Source organism: Meleagris gallopavo, chromosome 12 (assembly GCF_905368555.1).
Source record: "Meleagris gallopavo chromosome 12, MGAL_WU_HG_1.1, whole genome shotgun sequence".
Lineage (NCBI taxonomy): Eukaryota > Metazoa > Chordata > Aves > Galliformes > Phasianidae > Meleagris > Meleagris gallopavo.
In genome coordinates this window covers 1,436,257-1,454,472 of record NC_139415.1, presented here as the reverse complement: position 1 = coordinate 1,454,472, position 18,216 = coordinate 1,436,257, and the positions used below count along the sequence as shown (strand labels likewise).

At 45.8% G+C, this 18,216-nt stretch overlaps 1 protein-coding gene across 2 annotated transcripts in view; it reads left to right on the top strand.

The window, feature by feature from the left end:
* The first annotated feature begins 1,142 nt into the window (after window positions 1-1,142).
* The window catches only part of HCN4 (hyperpolarization activated cyclic nucleotide gated potassium channel 4), a 100,491-nt gene continuing 83,417 nt past the window's right edge, over window positions 1,143-18,216 (top strand). The window contains exon 1 of one of the 2 annotated variants that reach the window (XM_085234031.1): window positions 1,143-3,292. In XM_085234031.1, coding sequence (XP_085090157.1) covers window positions 2,592-3,292 — 701 coding nt within the window. In that variant the 5' untranslated portion in view covers window positions 1,143-2,591. The remainder of the gene's footprint in view (window positions 3,293-18,216) is intronic. The other variant, XM_085234030.1, reaches the window with a different exon arrangement.

Sequence of the window (18,216 nt, the reverse complement as noted above, 5' to 3'; positions counted from 1 at the left end):
AGAAAGACCAGGAAATAGAGTGTGGGTATTTTCTGAGAGCAGGCTAGAACAGTATAGCTGAAAGAGGACGAGCAGCTTGATTCCTTGAGCACGTCCTTTATTGCTCTGTCATTCCCTGGGAACATTAAGGGCTGTGTTGAAGAAGCCGCATCAGTTTCAGATGTTATGCACCTCATTAATCAAAACACATCCTTTTGGAAGGCAGTTGATTGCAGCTTAGGCACAGAAGTGCATCCCTAGCGCCTAAATAGGAAAAAGTAGAGGAAAAAGACCTTTAATGCGATCGCTGGCTTAGTTCACAACATCTCATCTACAGGAGCATTTGAAAATCAAGATTTATTTCCCCAGAAAAGCAGACCTTGTGATTGAAATAACAGTATTAAGTAATACTTGTACCAGGTAGCATCAAATGTATTTCAAATGAGTCACGGCCAGTCTAGGTTGTACCTGGAGGTGATAGGAGAAGAGGAGCAGGTGAACGCTTCAGAGAAAGGATTCGAGAGAGAACAGGCAAACAAAGATGAAGAAGCAGGTGCTGCCTGTGGGCATGGTGCAGTCACTGCTGATGGCTGCGTTCCCTTAAGTGAGAGCTAAGTAGCATCCTGCTGCTTTAAATGGCACGGTACCTTAGGCCGGTGACAAGGGACTCCTGGGGGAGAAAGGGGATCGTTCGTTTATGAAAGCACAAGCACAGCTGTTCTCAGGGAGACGGCGAGGATTTCCTCACCGCTTGCAGTGGGCACTCATTGCCTGTGCTTATCTCTCTGCAAAGTGCACGTGGTTTCCTTCTTCGGGGAGGTACGATTTAAATGTATAAAACAACAAGCAGTCTGGAAAGCTGCATCTACTGAGCCTATGCAAAAATATATGCAAACACTCTCTTACATGGCTAAACGGATTCTTAATTGAACTCCACTGGTTTCAAAGGCTTTACATTAGGAAATAATTGGACTCGGTTTATCAATCTAACGCTTCTTAAGCACTAGGGAATAAACAGCCGTTCTCAAAGAAGTGCAGGGCAGGGCTGATTGCCGCGTCTTTTCTTCCTTTTCTCCCGAACAGCAAAAGGCAGGGAGAAGCCCTCTTTTAGCCATTCTCCTCGGCCTCTGCTACACGCGCTGCGCCGGAGCCAGCAGCGGCGGGAGGGAGGATTCCCAGCGGATCTCCCTGCCCTGAGCGGCCGGGACCGGGCGCAGAAGCGCTGACTCAGTGCCCGAGCGAAGTGGGCTTCCCCGTGTGCCGTGGGAGAACCCACGCGTCGCATCCCGCACGGCCCTGCGCTGCCCTGCCCGGCCCCTCGTTACGGTAAGGGAGCCCTTGGAGATGCTGCTTGTCTTTTTGAATGACTTCTACGGCTCCAGCCCCTCAGCGGAGAAGCGGTAGCGTTTCGCACGTCTAACGGGAGAGCACGCAGCGAAGGAAGAGAACCTTCCAAACCTTGGGTGGTGAAACACACAGTGGGCTTCCCGGCAGGCAAACTTCTGCCGGAAAAGACAGGCGTTCCCCAGCTCCCTGCTTTGCATGCGAGTGCGATTTTCAAGGTGAACCGATACTTTTCCTTTAGGTTGGGATTTGCCCCTTCCCACAAACCCCCCATGTCTTCACGAGAAAACCTGCGGCAAAGCAGCTGCAACTCCAGAAGGAGAAAGGCTCGTCAGCGTGGAAGAGAAAAAGGAATCTCGCTCCTCTAATTTTTACGACGCTGCTATTTTTAAATTACCAGCTGCCCGCAGTTCTCGCTGTTACACCACATTAAGCCGGGCTCTCGCTCAGGCAGCGCCGAGGCGCGGCGGGCTGCTGGGCAGCGCAGTGCCCTCCTGGTGCAGCCCCGCTGCGCTGCGCTGCGGCGAGCGCTGCCAGCCACACACAGCCTTGGCAGCCAGGCGTTGCCCTTTTAAGAAGCCCGGGTGCTGGCTCAGGTAGGCAGAGCCTGAGTGCAGTAGTCGCTCCTATGGCAACCCACAGAATGGGATCGCTTCATGAATATTCCCAGGAGCAGGGGCTGCATGAGGAATAAGTGATGACAGTGATGTAAGCAAGCAGTGGCCGCTGCAGGTTGCAGTTCATTGTGTTATTGGCAGGCAGGTTGAGGAGTTTGAGGTATCCGGGCTTGCGTTTGGCTTTCCGGAGGATGACTGCCCGCCCGGAGACACGGCACATTTGCATCTGGAAGCCAACATGGCAAGGCTGCTGCCGCTGCCGCCCTGCCTCGCCTTCCAGCCAGGAGTGCGCGGCTGTCCTCTAGACTTCTTGCCCGGTGCGCTGGATCTGAGCAGACAGGGATTGCAGTAGCACTCACCAAGGGGAGGCAAGCAGCAAGTAGCCAAATCGGGACGAGGGAGGAGAGGGGGGGCTTTTTCGCCTTCCCTCCTTTTTTTTTTTTTTTTTTTTTTTTTCCCCTTCCGTTCTGGATGCGGAGCCCGTGCTTTGATGCAGAGCCTGTGGATGCCACAGCCTGGTAAGGAGATGACACGCCAGTCTCTGGTCCCTCCTGCCCCTTGAGCCGGGGGCAGGGGCCTGGGGCAGCGCCGCTCCCCTCCTCGCGCACAGCCGGGGTCCCTCCCTCCACCTGAGCAGCAGCAGCAGCGGCCATGGACAAGCTGCCCCCCTCCATGCGCAAGAGGCTCTACAGCCTGCCCCAGCAGATAGGACCCAAGGCGTCGATCATGGACGAAGAGGAAGACAGCGACAAGGACACCCGGAGGAAAAGCATCAGGCTTAAGCCGCTGCCTTCGCCCTCTGCTGGGAGCACCCGGGCGCTCGGGGGAGACCCCGGCAGAGGGGAGGACCCCGGCCTCGTAGAGACGGAGGCGGGCAGCAAAGGTGCCAAGACCAGCACCAACGGGGACTGCCGCCGCTTCAAAGGGAGCCTGTCCTCGCTGACCAGCAGGCACCTCCACGACGCGGCCGAGGAGAAGAGGCTGATCGGCGGCGAAGGGGAGCCGGCCTCCCCCGGCGAGGACAAGAGCCCCTCCGGCAGCGGGGAGACGCAGGGACTGCCGGCACCCCCGCCGCCAGCTTCCCCCCCGGAGCCCCAGCAGCAGCCCCTCCGGGCTTGCTCCTCTACCTCTATCAAAGTGGAAGGAGGTGGAGGGTGCGACCAGATCACCCCAGATGAGGAGCAGAGGCTGGGCCAAGCCGGGTTCATGCAGAGGCAGTTCGGGGCCATGCTCCAGCCGGGGGTCAACAAATTCTCCTTGAGGATGTTTGGCAGCCAGAAGGCCGTGGAGAGGGAGCAGGAAAGGGTTAAGTCTGCTGGGTTCTGGATCATCCATCCCTACAGCGACTTCAGGTACCATCTCCCCTTCCCGGCCCGCTCAGAACTACCTGGCCTGCCCCTTCCCCTTCCCTGTCCAGCTCAGACCTCTGCGCACAGCACACGCCCAGAGATAACTTTCCTTGCCAATTTCCTAGTAAGAGGAGTGGGAGGACACGTTCAAGATCTACTCCAGGCAAACAATCTGCAGGTTTCATTTATATTTGAGCTTAGTTTCAGTATCCTCATACTGTTAATTAATTTTCAGTGGTGTTTTTAAACTAACAGATGTCTCTCACTCCAGCTTTTTGTAGGGAAAAGCCTCTTCGTAGTCCAGTGTAAATGGGTAGAACATTCCCACCTGATGCACAGCTCTATAAAACACGGTGTCTGCAGCTTAACTACCACATCTCCAGCTCAGACCCTGCGGTCTGCCTGAGTAATGTTTCCTTTCCTGTTTTAACACCTCAGAGTCCTCTCCCTTCTCCTTCCCCAAGAGTTAGGGAATGATGCTGCTATTGTTCTGTGCTGCTCCTTACCGCAGCATCACTTGTCAGAAATTGCCATGTGCAGAGAAGAGCAGCATTCATTGCTAAAGACTTTTGGAGCCTTACAGACAAAGGTTTTCTATTTTGCATCTGCAGATACCCGTCTGCAAAACTAATTTGGATAGGGAATGGTGAACATTGTCTTTGTGAGAGGGGTAGCTTTCTTTCACTCAGATAGCAGCATTTCCAAGAAGGTTAATAAGGAAATTAACTTGTAAACAGTGAAGCCAATTTCTGTATAGTTTCAGTCATTCAGCTGAGGGGGTTGCATTTAGGTATTTCTATGTAAGTCTTGTCTACTGCACAGGTGAATTGTCCTCTGCAATATGTATGTAAAGTACTGCAATCAATAATTAATTACTTAGTGCAATCAATGGGTAAGGTCTATCGCTTCAACTTTAATTACAACTGGCTTACATCTTACATTTAAAAGAACACAGGAGAAGAACATTATTCAAACACATTTCTATCAAACTACGTGATTTTATTGAATTCTTGGATTCTTAAAGAAACACTGCATGATTCCCTAAAATACAATTAACATGATAATTGCAGGAAGGAGTTGCAGGATGGATTTGGGTGCCCAATGACAGAAAGCACTTGGCACTACCTTTAGGGATTTAAGCTGCAGTTCACACACTTAGAAGATTCAGGACTGGCACTGAACAGATTCCTTGATACTTGCTTGGATTAGCAAACATTATTAGAAGGCTGTATGAATTGGAAGGTTGCACTGTCGATTAAATTTAGTGCAGTGAGTGTCCCAAGTGTACAGCTGACTGAGCAGATGAGGGTTTCCTGTAGCTACATTGTGGTACATCGTCCTGATACGATCTCATTCCAACCCAGACTGGAAAGAGTATAAAATTGCCTCACTGTTGTTACTGGTCAATACCTCACAAGCACAGAGAAATATGGGAGTGTTTAGCTTTAAAGAACAAAACCAATTTCATTCTCTTGGCTCCAGGTCTTGTGCGTTTTCCACAAGCCTGGACTTAAACTGTTTGCTTTCTTGGGTTATTTTAGCAGAGCATTCTCTGTGTGTTGCATCTTAAAGGAATCTTGGATGTAGTCCCTAGAACATATTTGAATTTATCCAAAAGTAGCCTTCAGTTTGTGTATCTTTCACGTACCTATAATAATGGATTTATGCCCTTTCATGTTTAAAGTTTCCAGCATAGAACCAGACTGTCAAACTTAGTGGAAGGATTGTAGCATTAGCAGAGGTAGCCACCTTGCCCAAGGTGAGATGGTCCTAAGAGTTTGTTTTTTCAGGGTTTCTTGTGAACCAGTGCTCATTCTTTAAAATGGCACAGCAAATTGTGAGGCACGCTCTTATTTGTGAGGTGCTTCGCTATAGGGCTACTCCTCCCCTTACACAAAGCAATGGGATGTGCAGGCAAGCTGGACTTTGCCAAGCCAGATGATCGCACAGAGTCTGCTACCACACAGATGCTTGCATGCGTGCAGTTCGGTACGTGTGCGTGCATGGCTTGGTAGTGTTAATAATAAATCTTCTGCAATGTAGCTTTACATTTGTGCAGAAAAAGCAAAGTCAGTTGGATGTCTGTACCCTGGTGCGAGACGTTTTGTGCTTGGTGTCAGATTCCAGGTAGGCTGGGATCTTGCTGGTTTGTGTTTCTTCTAGGTTGATGCTAGAAGCCTCACACACTAAGATGTGCTTTCTCCCTACTGTTATATATCAACATCAGATGGGGCAGTGGTACTGATCATGCAGAGAGACATCTGAAGAGGCCAGGAGTTGGATGCACTACTGTGTGGTCAGTATGTGGATTTTCAGGAGGACTTTACTCACCCCCGTTTCCCAGTCATTTGCAGCATATCTTCTTAAATATGACTGTCGCTTAGAGAAAAAATGACCTGTGAACAATGGCTGCATTGAAGAAGGGTGGGAGCTTTCCTTGCTTCTGTTTGTGCTTTGTGTTCTCCCCTCTGAGTGCTACTGAGGCATCTATCTTGGAAACAATTTGCATGAATACGAATAACATTTCTGACCTCCGAAATGCAGCAGATTGCGCCAAAGAGCAGGTGTTATCAAAATATTTGCAAGAGCTATCTCCTTGATCCAAAGGACTCTTGTTTTTCTGCTTTGCGAATTACGCAGTGCAATGTATCATTGCTCCTTGCTGTAGATGGGTGCAGATTCCAGAGCACTAGGATGTTCTAAGAGGCATGAGTCTCCATTACACTGCACTTTGCATAGTGATGGTGTACAGCGGCATTCGGTGTACAAGTTTCAACTTATTGAATACTCAGCCTTAGATCTTGTCTCCTGTGATTTTGTACACATTAATTTCACCTTTGAGAGTGAGGAGCATCTGCAGGCGTTTTACTAGAACTCCAGACTTCATGGCTCCTGTCTAAGAACAGCTCAAGAGGCAAACTTTTGAGTTAAAGACTGACCCAAATTAGTGGAGCTTGATTCTGCTGTGAAATTACGTCTGTGCATCTCTTGTGACTTCATGGAGTTATTTTCCTTTGTGCTGTGTGAGAGGCATTGCAGTTTTAGAATAGAACAGAGGCTTTCATCATAGTCTCGTTAAATTATCATTTTAGCATCTAATGCAGCTAATTCCAATGGAAAATCTATGGCCCTCGAAGAGGAAAGCAAATTAATATAGATTAAGGCTCTGTTGATTTCTGCTTTTAGTCCATTGTGAGGGGAAAAAACACCAAATGACCTTTATAAAAACCAGACTCGGTGTCCCTGAGTACTCATGACTAATGCAGTGGACTAGTTCTGGAAGCACTTAAAAGGTGTCTCTGCAATTCCTGCTGAAAATAAGAGTAGTAGTTCCTATTTGAGCTTTAGGTGGAAGTGCTAGTTACTATTTGCATCTGTGGTTGATCTCATATCAGTGCAGAGACCAAGTTTATTTCCTAGATCAAGATTGATCTGAGGCTCTGAGAGCTTTTTCAATGGGTAGATAGGATTGTAATTTATTGCTTAGAGGAAGCATTGATCCAGCACAATTGGTTTAATAAAAAAATTCCAGACAAACAAAGATCTATCTAGTCTGTAGTTGACTGAAACATATTGGTTGGAGCTACTATCCAGAACTGCTTGCAAGACACTGTACTTGCTGCTTTTAGGAAGGCCTGAGAACAGATACACTGCCTTAAGGACCAAAATAGTCCACTCCAAACAGTGGATGTAAACAGAACTACACATTGTTCACTGCCCAGTAATCTATTAACTTCTTTGCAGGAAAAAGAAGCTGCTGATTTCTTGAAAACAATGAAAAATATTCCACTCAATAATGGTCCCAGCTTCTTAGTTTGGAATTTTTCTTTCCACTGCTCTCCCTTACTTGCAATATTTGTCTGCAAACAGAGCCTTTTGTACGTTTGCTTCCTCTGACAGAGGAAGCTTTGGGAGTCTCAGGGGATTTCCGTGGCACCAAAAGAAATGGATGTGGAGGTGCAATGTGGAAGGTAGGGGAATTTCTGAAGAACAGAATCATTTGCTCCTCTTCTTGCTGTTCTAGACCTCTAAGCAGCATCACTCAGACTGCCTTCCTTGGGGAGCCAGTGCAATTTATTAATTACAGTACTAAACGCTGACCCCAATAGCACTGCTAGGAGTGAGCAAAAAGGGAAAGTGGCTGTTTCCCTTTCCTACCCTCCTGAACAGAAGTGATTTGCAGAATGCTTCATGGAATGCTGCTCTGTCCGTGGAGATTGTTTTCATTCGTAACCCTTTGCTATTTTGTTCAGAGGGTAAACAATTTGTGAAGCATGCAGTGTCCTCCCTGACTCGGGCAGTTCACTGAGGTGGGTGTTGTGCTTCCCACACTCTGACAGTAACGCTCCTTTCTTTTCCTGCTGCCCAGAGTGCTGCTCGTGTGCCTGCCTTCCTGCCTCCCCACAGTCAAATGCTGCCCACAGTGGCAAACTCTGATCAACTCTGATCTTGTGACTTGCCCACTGCTCTCAGCAAAGTGAAATGAAAGCTGGCTATTGTGTCGCTCTTATGTACTGCACACTGAAATTCTGACTTGCCGAAACCTTTGCTTTGAGGAGAAGGCATTATTGGCAGAACCTGTGCCAGTCATTAAAAAAAACAACAAACAGTACAAATGAGGCACAAGTTTATTGGTGGGCAGCTGGTATATTTGCCTCTCTTCTTGCTTTACAATTCTGTGAGGAAAACACTAGCTGGAGAAGGGAGATGCTTTCCTGAAGCTGTCTATACTGCAGCTAGCTTTCTTGCCAATTCCCAGGGCATCGTTGCTGGACCAGAACAAGAGGATTGAAGCAGGAATCATATGAGGGATAATCCAAATCCCGCTGAACAGCATGACTTAGACTTCTGTTGTCTTCAGTGGACTGTGAATCAGATTGCAGGAGAGGAAACATGGTTTTGTGACCACGAACTAAGGAAACCGAGCTACTGCAGCCGTACTCCCTGTGTCCTTAGGCAAGTCACCACTGACTTCATGCCCTGGTTCCCATGTTGTGAGGCAGAGGATAAAAATTCCTGAGCCAGAGGATCATTGTGAGGGCTGTAGGTATCCGTACGAGACATGCTTAGGTGCTACAAAAGGCAGCAGTTGTAAACAGGAAAGCCTCATCAGTAAATGGAACACCTCAGTGTATTACCAGAATGTGTTTCAAGATTGCAATTATATAATATTAGAGTATTTTCATATATGTTCATGTACAGAAAATGAGGTGAAAGAATATGAATAAATACTAAAGCAAACATTGAGATTTAAGGAAATGCTGTGATTACGATTTCCTGCACAAACTCAGTTCAGGTCCTTTGTGCAAATCTGTGCCGATAGATGAACACATTCTCTCTTCCCCAGAAGCCCATGCCTCATTCAGTGCACTAGGGGATGGTTGTTCCTTTGTGAAAAGCTGTTTAGCATTTCCTTCATCTCTTTTAGTAAGCCTACCATATTTATTTCACCTTGTTCAGATCCTAGTCTGAAAAAACAAGCTTTTTTGGCACTTAGAAAATATTCAACTCTAACAGCAATGAATGTTCATTTCACTTCCTGACACCTCGGCTAGGGAACTGGTACTGTCATCCCCACTTTATTGTGAGGTGATAGAGACTCACGGACAATGAGATTAAGAACATTAACATGCTATAGGCAGTTTGAGGCCCCGTTTTGCAGAGTACATAGCGTTACACAGCATATCTTATGTTCAGAGCTCGGCCTCTGGGGTGCCTAGTAAGGAGTCAGACATCACTCTAACCCAGGGGACAAGGGCACCGAGGTAATGAAAACCTGCTTAAAAGTACCTGGTTTTTTAAGAGGAACGGGACAGTCAGATTTGCATTGTTACTTAGAGTTGGTTGGTGAGCAGCCAGTCTGAGAAAGAGGCATGCCGATTCCACCCACCTTCTTCCCAAGCCTCCGATGTTTGCCAGTTTATGTGCTGTTATACTAAACAACAAAAAAACAAACACCAAATGTAGCTGTAAACAGTGTCATAGTGTTCTTTTTAATCATCGCCTAACAATATTATTCTAATTCCAGTTTTGGATTGAGCTATTTCCCTTGCACCTCTGCGGGAACTTTTTGGCAGAGATAGAATCTCCAGGGCAGCGCTCATCTGCCTCAGCCATCACATCTCATTCTGCAGTTCCTTATCTCTTCTATTGCAAGCCTTCCAGTCTGTGCAAGAAATGAGCTCCTATAGAAAGTCTCTTCCTCACACAGGTCTGCCTCAAGCCCTTCCTCTCATCTTGAATGAAGCATGGATTCTATAGGAAGAACTATTTTAAATCACGTAGTGACTGTAATGTAATCTATACGTGCAATTAACCTCCGTTCTGTTTTTCATAACCTAAGCTTGCAGTCTAATTTTGATATGGTGTTTTTGTACAATTGTTAAGGTTTTAAAAAGCAAATCAATCCCCATTAAAATCATAACAGTACTTTGGGGTTCATTAGCAGCTATGGACCTTTAAGATGCTGCACTGCCCTCTGCTCTCAATTAAGCAATAGGTGTAGCAGGCCGTCACAGCACAACAGTGATGGTGCTCCAGATTCTTAGGTAGCTCTCCAGGCTTCGAGGGGAAGTGTTCTCTGCTCTCTGTTTTCTCCCCAGTATGGTTTCTTCTGCCCCACTCCCTCCAACCTGTTGTCACCCCTCACTTTACCTCCGTGCCATCTCACCAGTGCCATCTGCATTTTCCAGGGTTCTTGTACCACCTTTCTTGTTTAGCCAATCCTAGGTCCTAAGACACATTTTTTCGTTTCATCATTCTTTTGCACCTCACGTTGGCTTTTAGTAATCCCTCTTCTCCCCTTGGCACTAAGTGCAGTGTCAATGGCGTTTATCTCAGATCAGTTCGTTCTCTTACCAGTCTCAGACCTTATCCCTCATGCCTTTCTCAAGTGGATCTCTCTCACATTTATTTCCTCTCATTCTGTAAATTTGTAGATGCTGGCATCCCACGACTCTTCAAATAATCTCAGTTTTCTCAGACTGTGCTTTTTGTCCTAATTTAACAGTGTGTTATTTTGCCTAGTAATTTCAGACCCTTCCACTTTATCCTTTTTTCTGCCCTTGAACACTCTCAGCCTAGCAGTGTTTTGACAAACTCTATCCAGTTTTTGTTTTCCAAGCTTGAGATACATCCATCCTTAAAGCCACGCATTTCAAATGATGAATTTGCATAGAGGCACAGACTTTGCTGCGTTAAGTGTGAAACAGATTTTATTTGAGGGAATAATGTGTTTTCCAAAAGTGTTTGTTGGTAGGCACATACAGAATCAGCGTAGGGCATTTCAGTACTATTATAGGCAGGTAAACTTGGGGTTCCAGTACGATGTTCTGGTTAGATAACTGTGCTTTCTGTTGCACTCAGTTTTTTTCTGCTCTAACGTCACTGCTGCTGCACTGAAATCCATTTATTATACAGATAAAAGAGTGATCTCTGTCTGGAGATAACATAGTGTCATTTTAGCTTGAAACCATTGAAATTTGTCTTTGTTTCTGCTGCATTATGAGCATCTCATTAGCAAGCCCACGAATCCCTCAGTTTGCTCTTGAAACCAACTATCTGAGCTCTCATCCTTTCTCTTACTCTGTTCTCTAGCTCTGTTGGTGCCAAGGCAGTTATAGGTCAATTGAGTTATTGTTGGTTCTAATTGGCACTCTAACAACCTATTAAATCAATTTCCCTACAGATGAATGTCACTCAGAAAGAAGGTGCCAACTCCTTTTCTGTGTTGAGAGTGTAAAAAAAAAAACATATTTGTGCTGATGAGTGTAAGGGAAAGGCCGTTCCTTGGGGAAGAGGCTTATAGAACACAAGATTTCACCCCAAATTGTTGTGCCACATGGTCTGCCCTCAGCAAGGTGCAGGCTGTTCACGTACTCGAAGATGAGGCCATTTCTAGAACTCAAGAATTGCAGAAATCCCCAACCTCGATGAATGCTCTTACATCCATTCTGTTTGCAACAGAGCATGGGTCTACTTCCATGTGGCCTCTTCTCCTCCCTGTCTGGTTCTCGTTGTCCCTCGTATGTTCCTGTGGCTGCCAAGGCAGGTGAGATATCCCCAGCCATCTCTCAAACCCGACAGTGTCTGGCTGGTGACATCATTACCTTGTTGGTGTGGAGTGGTGCACATCTGAGTGAGATTTACTTACCCGTGTTAGAAAGGAGGCAGTTATTACGGTGAGTGCAGTTGATTTAAGTCCTGCTCAGAAATGTTTAGATAACCTCTTTGTCTAGCGGAAATACAGTGCTCATCCCACATTATCTGAGTGTTTCTTAGTGAGATGGCTGTAAAACAAGTTGCTTTTCAGCCTGCAAATAGAGACAAGCTTCTTGGCCAGGCGGCACTGCAAGTTTGTTCCAGGGTCTTCACCTGAAAGCTGATTTATATATGACAAGCAGTAAGGACTGCTCAGGTATCCTTGCTTAAGTGGGCAATTTTCTTGGTGATGAAGGCAGATGAGAACACAGCTTGGCTCTGTGCAGCTCTGCAGTGCTGACAGCACTAAAACCTGGGTTTTGTCAGCAGACAAAGCAGTTAGGACTCCAGCAATACAGAAAAGAGAGCATATATGTGCTGGGCTAACAAGATGCTGTTATAGGGACCTTTTTCTGACCCTTTTCCTTGTTGAGTGGTTTGCTACCTAGGAAATCCCTTTGCAAACTGAAATTATTCATTCCGTGCAGGACATTCACAGTGACTGACATCAAATATGGGCACCCCATACCTCATTTCTGCACAAAGCAGTAGTAAACCAGGCTGCTAACTCTTTGAGAGGTGCTGCATGCAGCAGGAGAAGACAGTGCCAGTGAGAGCAAAGCAGATGAGCATCAGAGGGGATTTCCAAGGTCAGCTGGAGGGCCCACCACTTGGACATTATAGGGACACAACTGCTTCTCCAGCGATGCCCAAAAGCTAATCTCGTTTGTGGTGGCTTGTCCAAATGTGCTAATTAAGGATTTAAATCTCTGCTTCTTTGAATGGTGAGGTTGTCTGTGTTTATGCATCTATTGTTAAGGAGCTTAGAGGCAGGAGAGGTGCTGCAGGTTGCCAGCTCGATTCTAGTGTAGGAACTGTAACTGTTTTTTTTTTTCTTTTCACATCTGTGCTTAGGGCTCTCGTCACTGCCGGGAAATCAGTAGCTGTGCACTGAGTAACTCCTCACCCTGCTCACAGCTCCAGTAAGGCTGTGTGCAGTGTGGCCCCGCTGGGGCTCGGCTTTCCTGGTAGGAGCTGCAGAGCACTGTTACAGTCTGGGGGATGGAAAACCTGGTGAAGCGCAATTGGATTGGCCTGGGTGTGGGAAAGAAATGTCTTGCAAAGTTATCAGCGCTTTGGAGCTTGTGAGGGAGATAACTGCTGCATTCCCAAGACTCAGGGACTCCACTTTAATAATTCCCTTCCTGCCAGCCAGGGCTTCGCGTGCGATTTCAGGGCAAGGTGCTAACTCACCCCCTGCTAACAGCAGTGCTACCCAGCACAAGGTCTCTTCTGCAGAGGGGCTGCTGTGCACGTGTGTCCGTGCCTGTTCTCTGGGGCAGTGCACAAGTTAGACTTTCACTAATAACAAGAGGAATGTTTTTTTTCATCTCTAATTTTCTGTGAATTACTGGGAAGGGGTGCGGGAGGACCAGTCGAGATCACAGATCATGATCTGTTCTCAGTGATACCAACACAAAGCCACTTGTGTCATTTTTCCATGCTCTGTCAGCAGCAGGCACTCTTGGAATCATGAACAATGTGTACCATGTAAAAGGAGAGACTGGAAGGCAGGTCAGGCACCTGGTCGACCCTCTGAGCAACCATAAAGGGAACACTCTTTGTGCCTGAATTTCTCCAAGTTTGACAATTGTACTGCTAGGGCCCATGGAAGATGCTTCACGACTCTTAAAGCATTTTAACATAACAAAAGATGCCAGAGCAGAGGTCGGCAAGGGTTTGTTAATATTTACAAGGCAATTTCTTGTGTATTTCTTCATGATTACACTTCTCAGTATGCTGTTACTTCTCTTGTCCAGCTGTTGTTAGGAGCACAAAAATGAGGAGATTCAGGAACTGTAAGGTGATTTCAGAATGTTGCTTCCTTTGTCTTCTTTTAAAAAGGAAACTGATTGTGAGCACCTTTACAGTTCCATGTACAATGCTGTATTATGTGGCATGTTTAGAAGCAGGCTGGAAAAGCATAGGAGAAAAGCTTGGATAGCAAAGGGAAACAAGGTTAATTTTTCCTTTTTGTGTGTGTCTGTAAAGAGAGTTATGTAGCTGCTGCAGGGGGTTCGGAGATGCTGTTCCAACTCTTCACCACTGTTCATGTATACTGGAAAGCGTGTTGCCCTTTTTGATGGGATTCACAACTTGATTTTAGTAGGCACTTGCAAATGAACAGTCTGGCATAGGAGCTGGTAAGGTGTCTGTCCTTTCGTCTGGTGTGGCAGCTTTAGAAAATAGCATCTGAGCTCACTAACCACTGAATGTTTTGGATGTTCTGTTCTGGCTCTTGCTTTTTAGTGTGAAACCAGGTGTGCTTCAGGTCATGGCAGCCTTGGTTGACACACTGTGTATGCATGCTCTGTTTAGGAGCAACTGAGGGGCTTGCACCATGCATTAAATTGCACCCCACATTTGTCAGGGACTGTTGGCTCAGCCCTGACTGCTTTGGAAAGTGTCTGGTTTTCACTATTGCTACATACATTGATCTCTGATTCTCTTTTTCTAAAGGTGGACTTTCCATAGACTTCCAGACAAGGGCAGCTTCACTGGCTGTATGCTCCGTTTGCAGCATGAACAGGGTTTTAGGCAAACAGTGGCAGATGTGACTATGGCCTGTGGCTTGTGCTTTTGGACAAGGAATCTGGAAACCTCATCTGCAAGTAAATTCACATGGTAAAATCTGCACTGCAGACAAAAAAAGATTTGCCTTGACATCATCTGCCCTGCTCTGCGATCTGCAGTTAGTCAGGAGACCAATGCACAGCTCCCAGCCTCTCTAGCTGAGTAGAATTAAGGCTAAGCTTCATCATGAGCTATTGCAAGCTGTTCCCACCCCAAATAATTGGCTGCTGGATGGTTTTGTGTCTGTCTAAGCATTACGGTGTGTGGGTGGATGTGTTATGTGTGTGTGAATGAGTCTGCTTTGCAAATTAATACATAACATCGGGAGTGCGTCTAATAACGCAGCACCTCATGATTCCCACGTCCAGCCCACCACCATCTCTGCTCTTCCTCTTCCTAAAGCACCTGAGATGTCTCTACAGTTCTCAGTGTTCTGCTGTTGAAATTAAATAAGATAGAAAAGCTGTGAATTTTCCCAAAAGCTCATTCCTCTTTAGCAGCACAACCCTCTTTGCAAGCAGAGTATCCATGGTGGATGGCAAGCAACAGAGACATCCCTTGTCTGCAGAGAGGAAGGGCAGTGTCCATCCGTGAGCATCGCTGTTGGAGGCACTGATGTATGGAAGTCACGCACGACTCGGGGAGCTGGGAGCTGTAACCCCTCTGGGACTTCGGTTTTGGCAGCTGTTGTAGGGTATTATTTTCACAAGGCTGAGCCGTTTTAAGCTCTTCTTCTAGTGTAATCATCACACACATATTTTCTCAGTAATGGCAGGCCATCAGCATTTCTTTCTAGTCTTTTTAGATAAGATGTAGAGAGACAAGCTGTGAAAGAGCTGAACAAGATGCATTGACGTTAGTCATTCACATTTCCTCAGCTTGTCCCACAAGTAGGCTGTAGGCCTGCTTTCCATACACGTCCTGCTGGCTGTGTTCTTCTGGGGAAAGAGACCCTTTTTCAGGTGGGGACTGAAAAGTGGAAACTTGTACCTGCCCAAGCTTGGATACTTGAATACTGTAGTCCAGATAGTAGAAAAGAGACATGGTTGGTTACACCTCCAGGTGCAAAAATACTCCAAAGAAGTTAATTTTGTAGTAATGTGAACTGCCCTGCTCCTTCCAAATCCACAGCTATGAACAGAACAGTCTTGATAGAGAGCCAGGTGACACATTCCCATACAGTTTAAATGCCTGAAGCAGTAGCTATGCTTTGTTCTGTGGGTACTGCTTAATTGCTGTATTTCGCCCCAATTACAGCTTTTCTGTAATTCTGGATGGAATTATTTTCCCACACTTAGGAGCTCTTGTGGATACAGAAAGATATATCAACATTTCTTTGAAATTAGTTTTTATCACGGACATATGGAGCAAAATTCTTTGGTGAGAATCCATTGCAACTAGTGGGGTGACACTGGGAATCACTTTCTTTCCTCAGAGCTACTTCTGGCCTCCTGTATACATATCACTAAGGCACATATGGGCAGTGTCTAGCACTGCCTGACCTGCTGATATCACACCACAGGGAGAGATAAGAGATTACATTCACATTTTGGTGTTTGTGGAGGGGATCTTCAAAGCAGGTTTTAGTGAGGCTTGTGCTCTGTTGCTACATTGGAAGTATTTTAGAGCACTGAATTTTCTGCTTGTCGCCCACAAAATAGCTATTTCTGATTCAGTGATGTCTTTCATAAAGGAGATCCCTAATTTACAATCTGAATGTCTAATGAGCTAAAATGTTTTTGGATGTACTTGAGAGCAGAATCTAATCTGCAACTTATTTTTCCTGGACACGAGTGGAAGGACCTTCTGCCTCCTCTTCTGAGCACAAAGATGATCAAGCGAAGGCTCAGAAATTTGGTTTCAGATTCAACTTTTGAAGCTACTTCTCCTGATTCCACTCTCCCCTGTGCCATACGGTCCCACTGCTGTAGCATATGAGAGTTTTGCAGTTTTCAGGTAATTTTGCCCCCTCATTTGTGGACTATATTATCTCTGCCTGACAGAGAAGGATCAAAGAGTGGAAAATCCAGATTCCTGCATGTTCTTGGGCACCTGTTACCCAGTGAGGCAAGGGACTGCTTGAAGTGACTTGGTGAGCATCCTTCCAGGTACCCTAATCACAGAACCATCTTCTCTCCTGCAGCCTTTCTGCAATCTCTGAGTGCCAGCCAGTTGTACTGAGTCACATCATATATATTGCTGGTGAGATGAATTTGAAAGAATGATGAGGAAACTGCTAGATTTTGTATTACTATGTAAGATCACTCCAAAAGTAATGCCTCCTATTTATTTCCATAGAAACGACAACGGATACGAAGAGCACAATAACACAAATAGAGCAAATTCTCAGCTACAGAACACTGGTTTTCAACATAGTCACCACCATTAGCTTTGCCTTTTAGCCAGTGATGAACAAGAGCTGCATGCCACCTTGTAAAAATCTGTTCCAGCAGAGGTGAACCACAGTAGCTACTGTCATGATGAAACACCTCCCACCCCTTCACTGTGCTCATGTCCACTGTTTGGTCTCTGTCAACATTCAGTGTCAGTGAATGTCAATGGCTGCCTTTTTTTCCATGTGGAGGAAATTCAATTCCACACCTTTGCTTCATATACCATTCCAGACAGCATTCTGTCAGAGTGCCCCTCTGCTGCAGTCTGTCACATGGCAACAAAATGTCATGAAATACTGATGAGAAGGTTCAGTTCTACTGCTGTATCACCAACATCCACTATGATGTCATGGGCCAGTGTAATAAAGTAGGAGGTGTTACTTTTGGAGCAGTCCTCAACAAAGCTGCCTTAAACAGAAGAACCACATTCACTAAAAAATTAAAAGAAGAAAACAACAACGTAGAATTCACTTAATCAAGCATTACTGAAATGCAGCCCAATACGTGAACACATCCCTGCTCCTCCTGAAAGCAAAGTGAAGTCAGCACCTGCTACAGAAGCCTTGAAGTTTGGTTCTGTAGGTGTAGTAATAAAAATTTGACAAATGCATTTCATGTTTCAGAGCAGAAGGCCTTAGAGAGCAGCTTTTTGGATTGCTTCTTGAAAATGCCAGAATTTATTGAGACGCTCCTGCCATCACAGGTACCCAAAACAGGGCAGGGAACAGGCTTGCCTCTAGGCACTGAAAGCAAAGGATAAGACACGTCTTTTCTTTTAAGACCCACAGTTTGAAGTCTGTGGTAGTCTTCTGTGGCTGTGACTTTCAGTACAGCTTTGGGGTTTCTCCTTCCAGCCTAAGGACTCGAAGTACATATTTCTAGAGTGGGGAGGAGATCTGTCACATACACAGAGTGCCACTGCTCATCTTGGAGTTGCATGTGCTCCTCTGCATTTCGGTTTAAATAGGCCCTGTCCTCACCAAGCACTGCTAGTAGAGGTCTGTGATGAGCTCCTGCCATGCAGTATCAGTGTGTTGCTCATAAACAACACTGCTGGAGAGAGGCCTGCAGCCCTTGTCCATCTGGTTCTGCATGGGCAGCAATGAAGAGAAAGTGTTCTTTTTGCTCTTCTTTTGCGTGTTGCTGTGAGCTATCAGCTTATCTATAGGCAGATTCAGAGTTTGTAACGATTGATGTAAAACTGAACCAGGCGGATTTAACATACACATTTACACTTCATCTGTCAGTGGGATCTGCACCTTAAATAGGCAGGACTGAGTTCTCAGTTATCACTGACCTGTCCCACTGTCTGGTAACTGATTGGTGTGTCAGCAAAACAACTTGCATGTTTCACTTACACCTGGATTCTGTGCTATGTCCAAAAAGCTACAGAGATTGTTACTTCACATTCATTTTGTTGAATCTGAGAGCCCTGTTACTTAAGTGCAAATGCAGATGGTTTTTTTTTTACTGCTTGCTGGTTTTTCATCACTAGCATATCTACACTGTTCCAGCTGTCTGTAGGAATAACACTGTAATATTTTTGCAGGATAGGAAGAATAGTTATTCCCATTTTATGTATGGAAAACTAATATACATGGAAAGTACATTATTTTCTAGAGAGTTGCTCACAGAATATGAACTTGAGTTGTGTAGATGGCACAACTGGTTCCTAAAGGACAGAACTGCTCTACCTTCTTC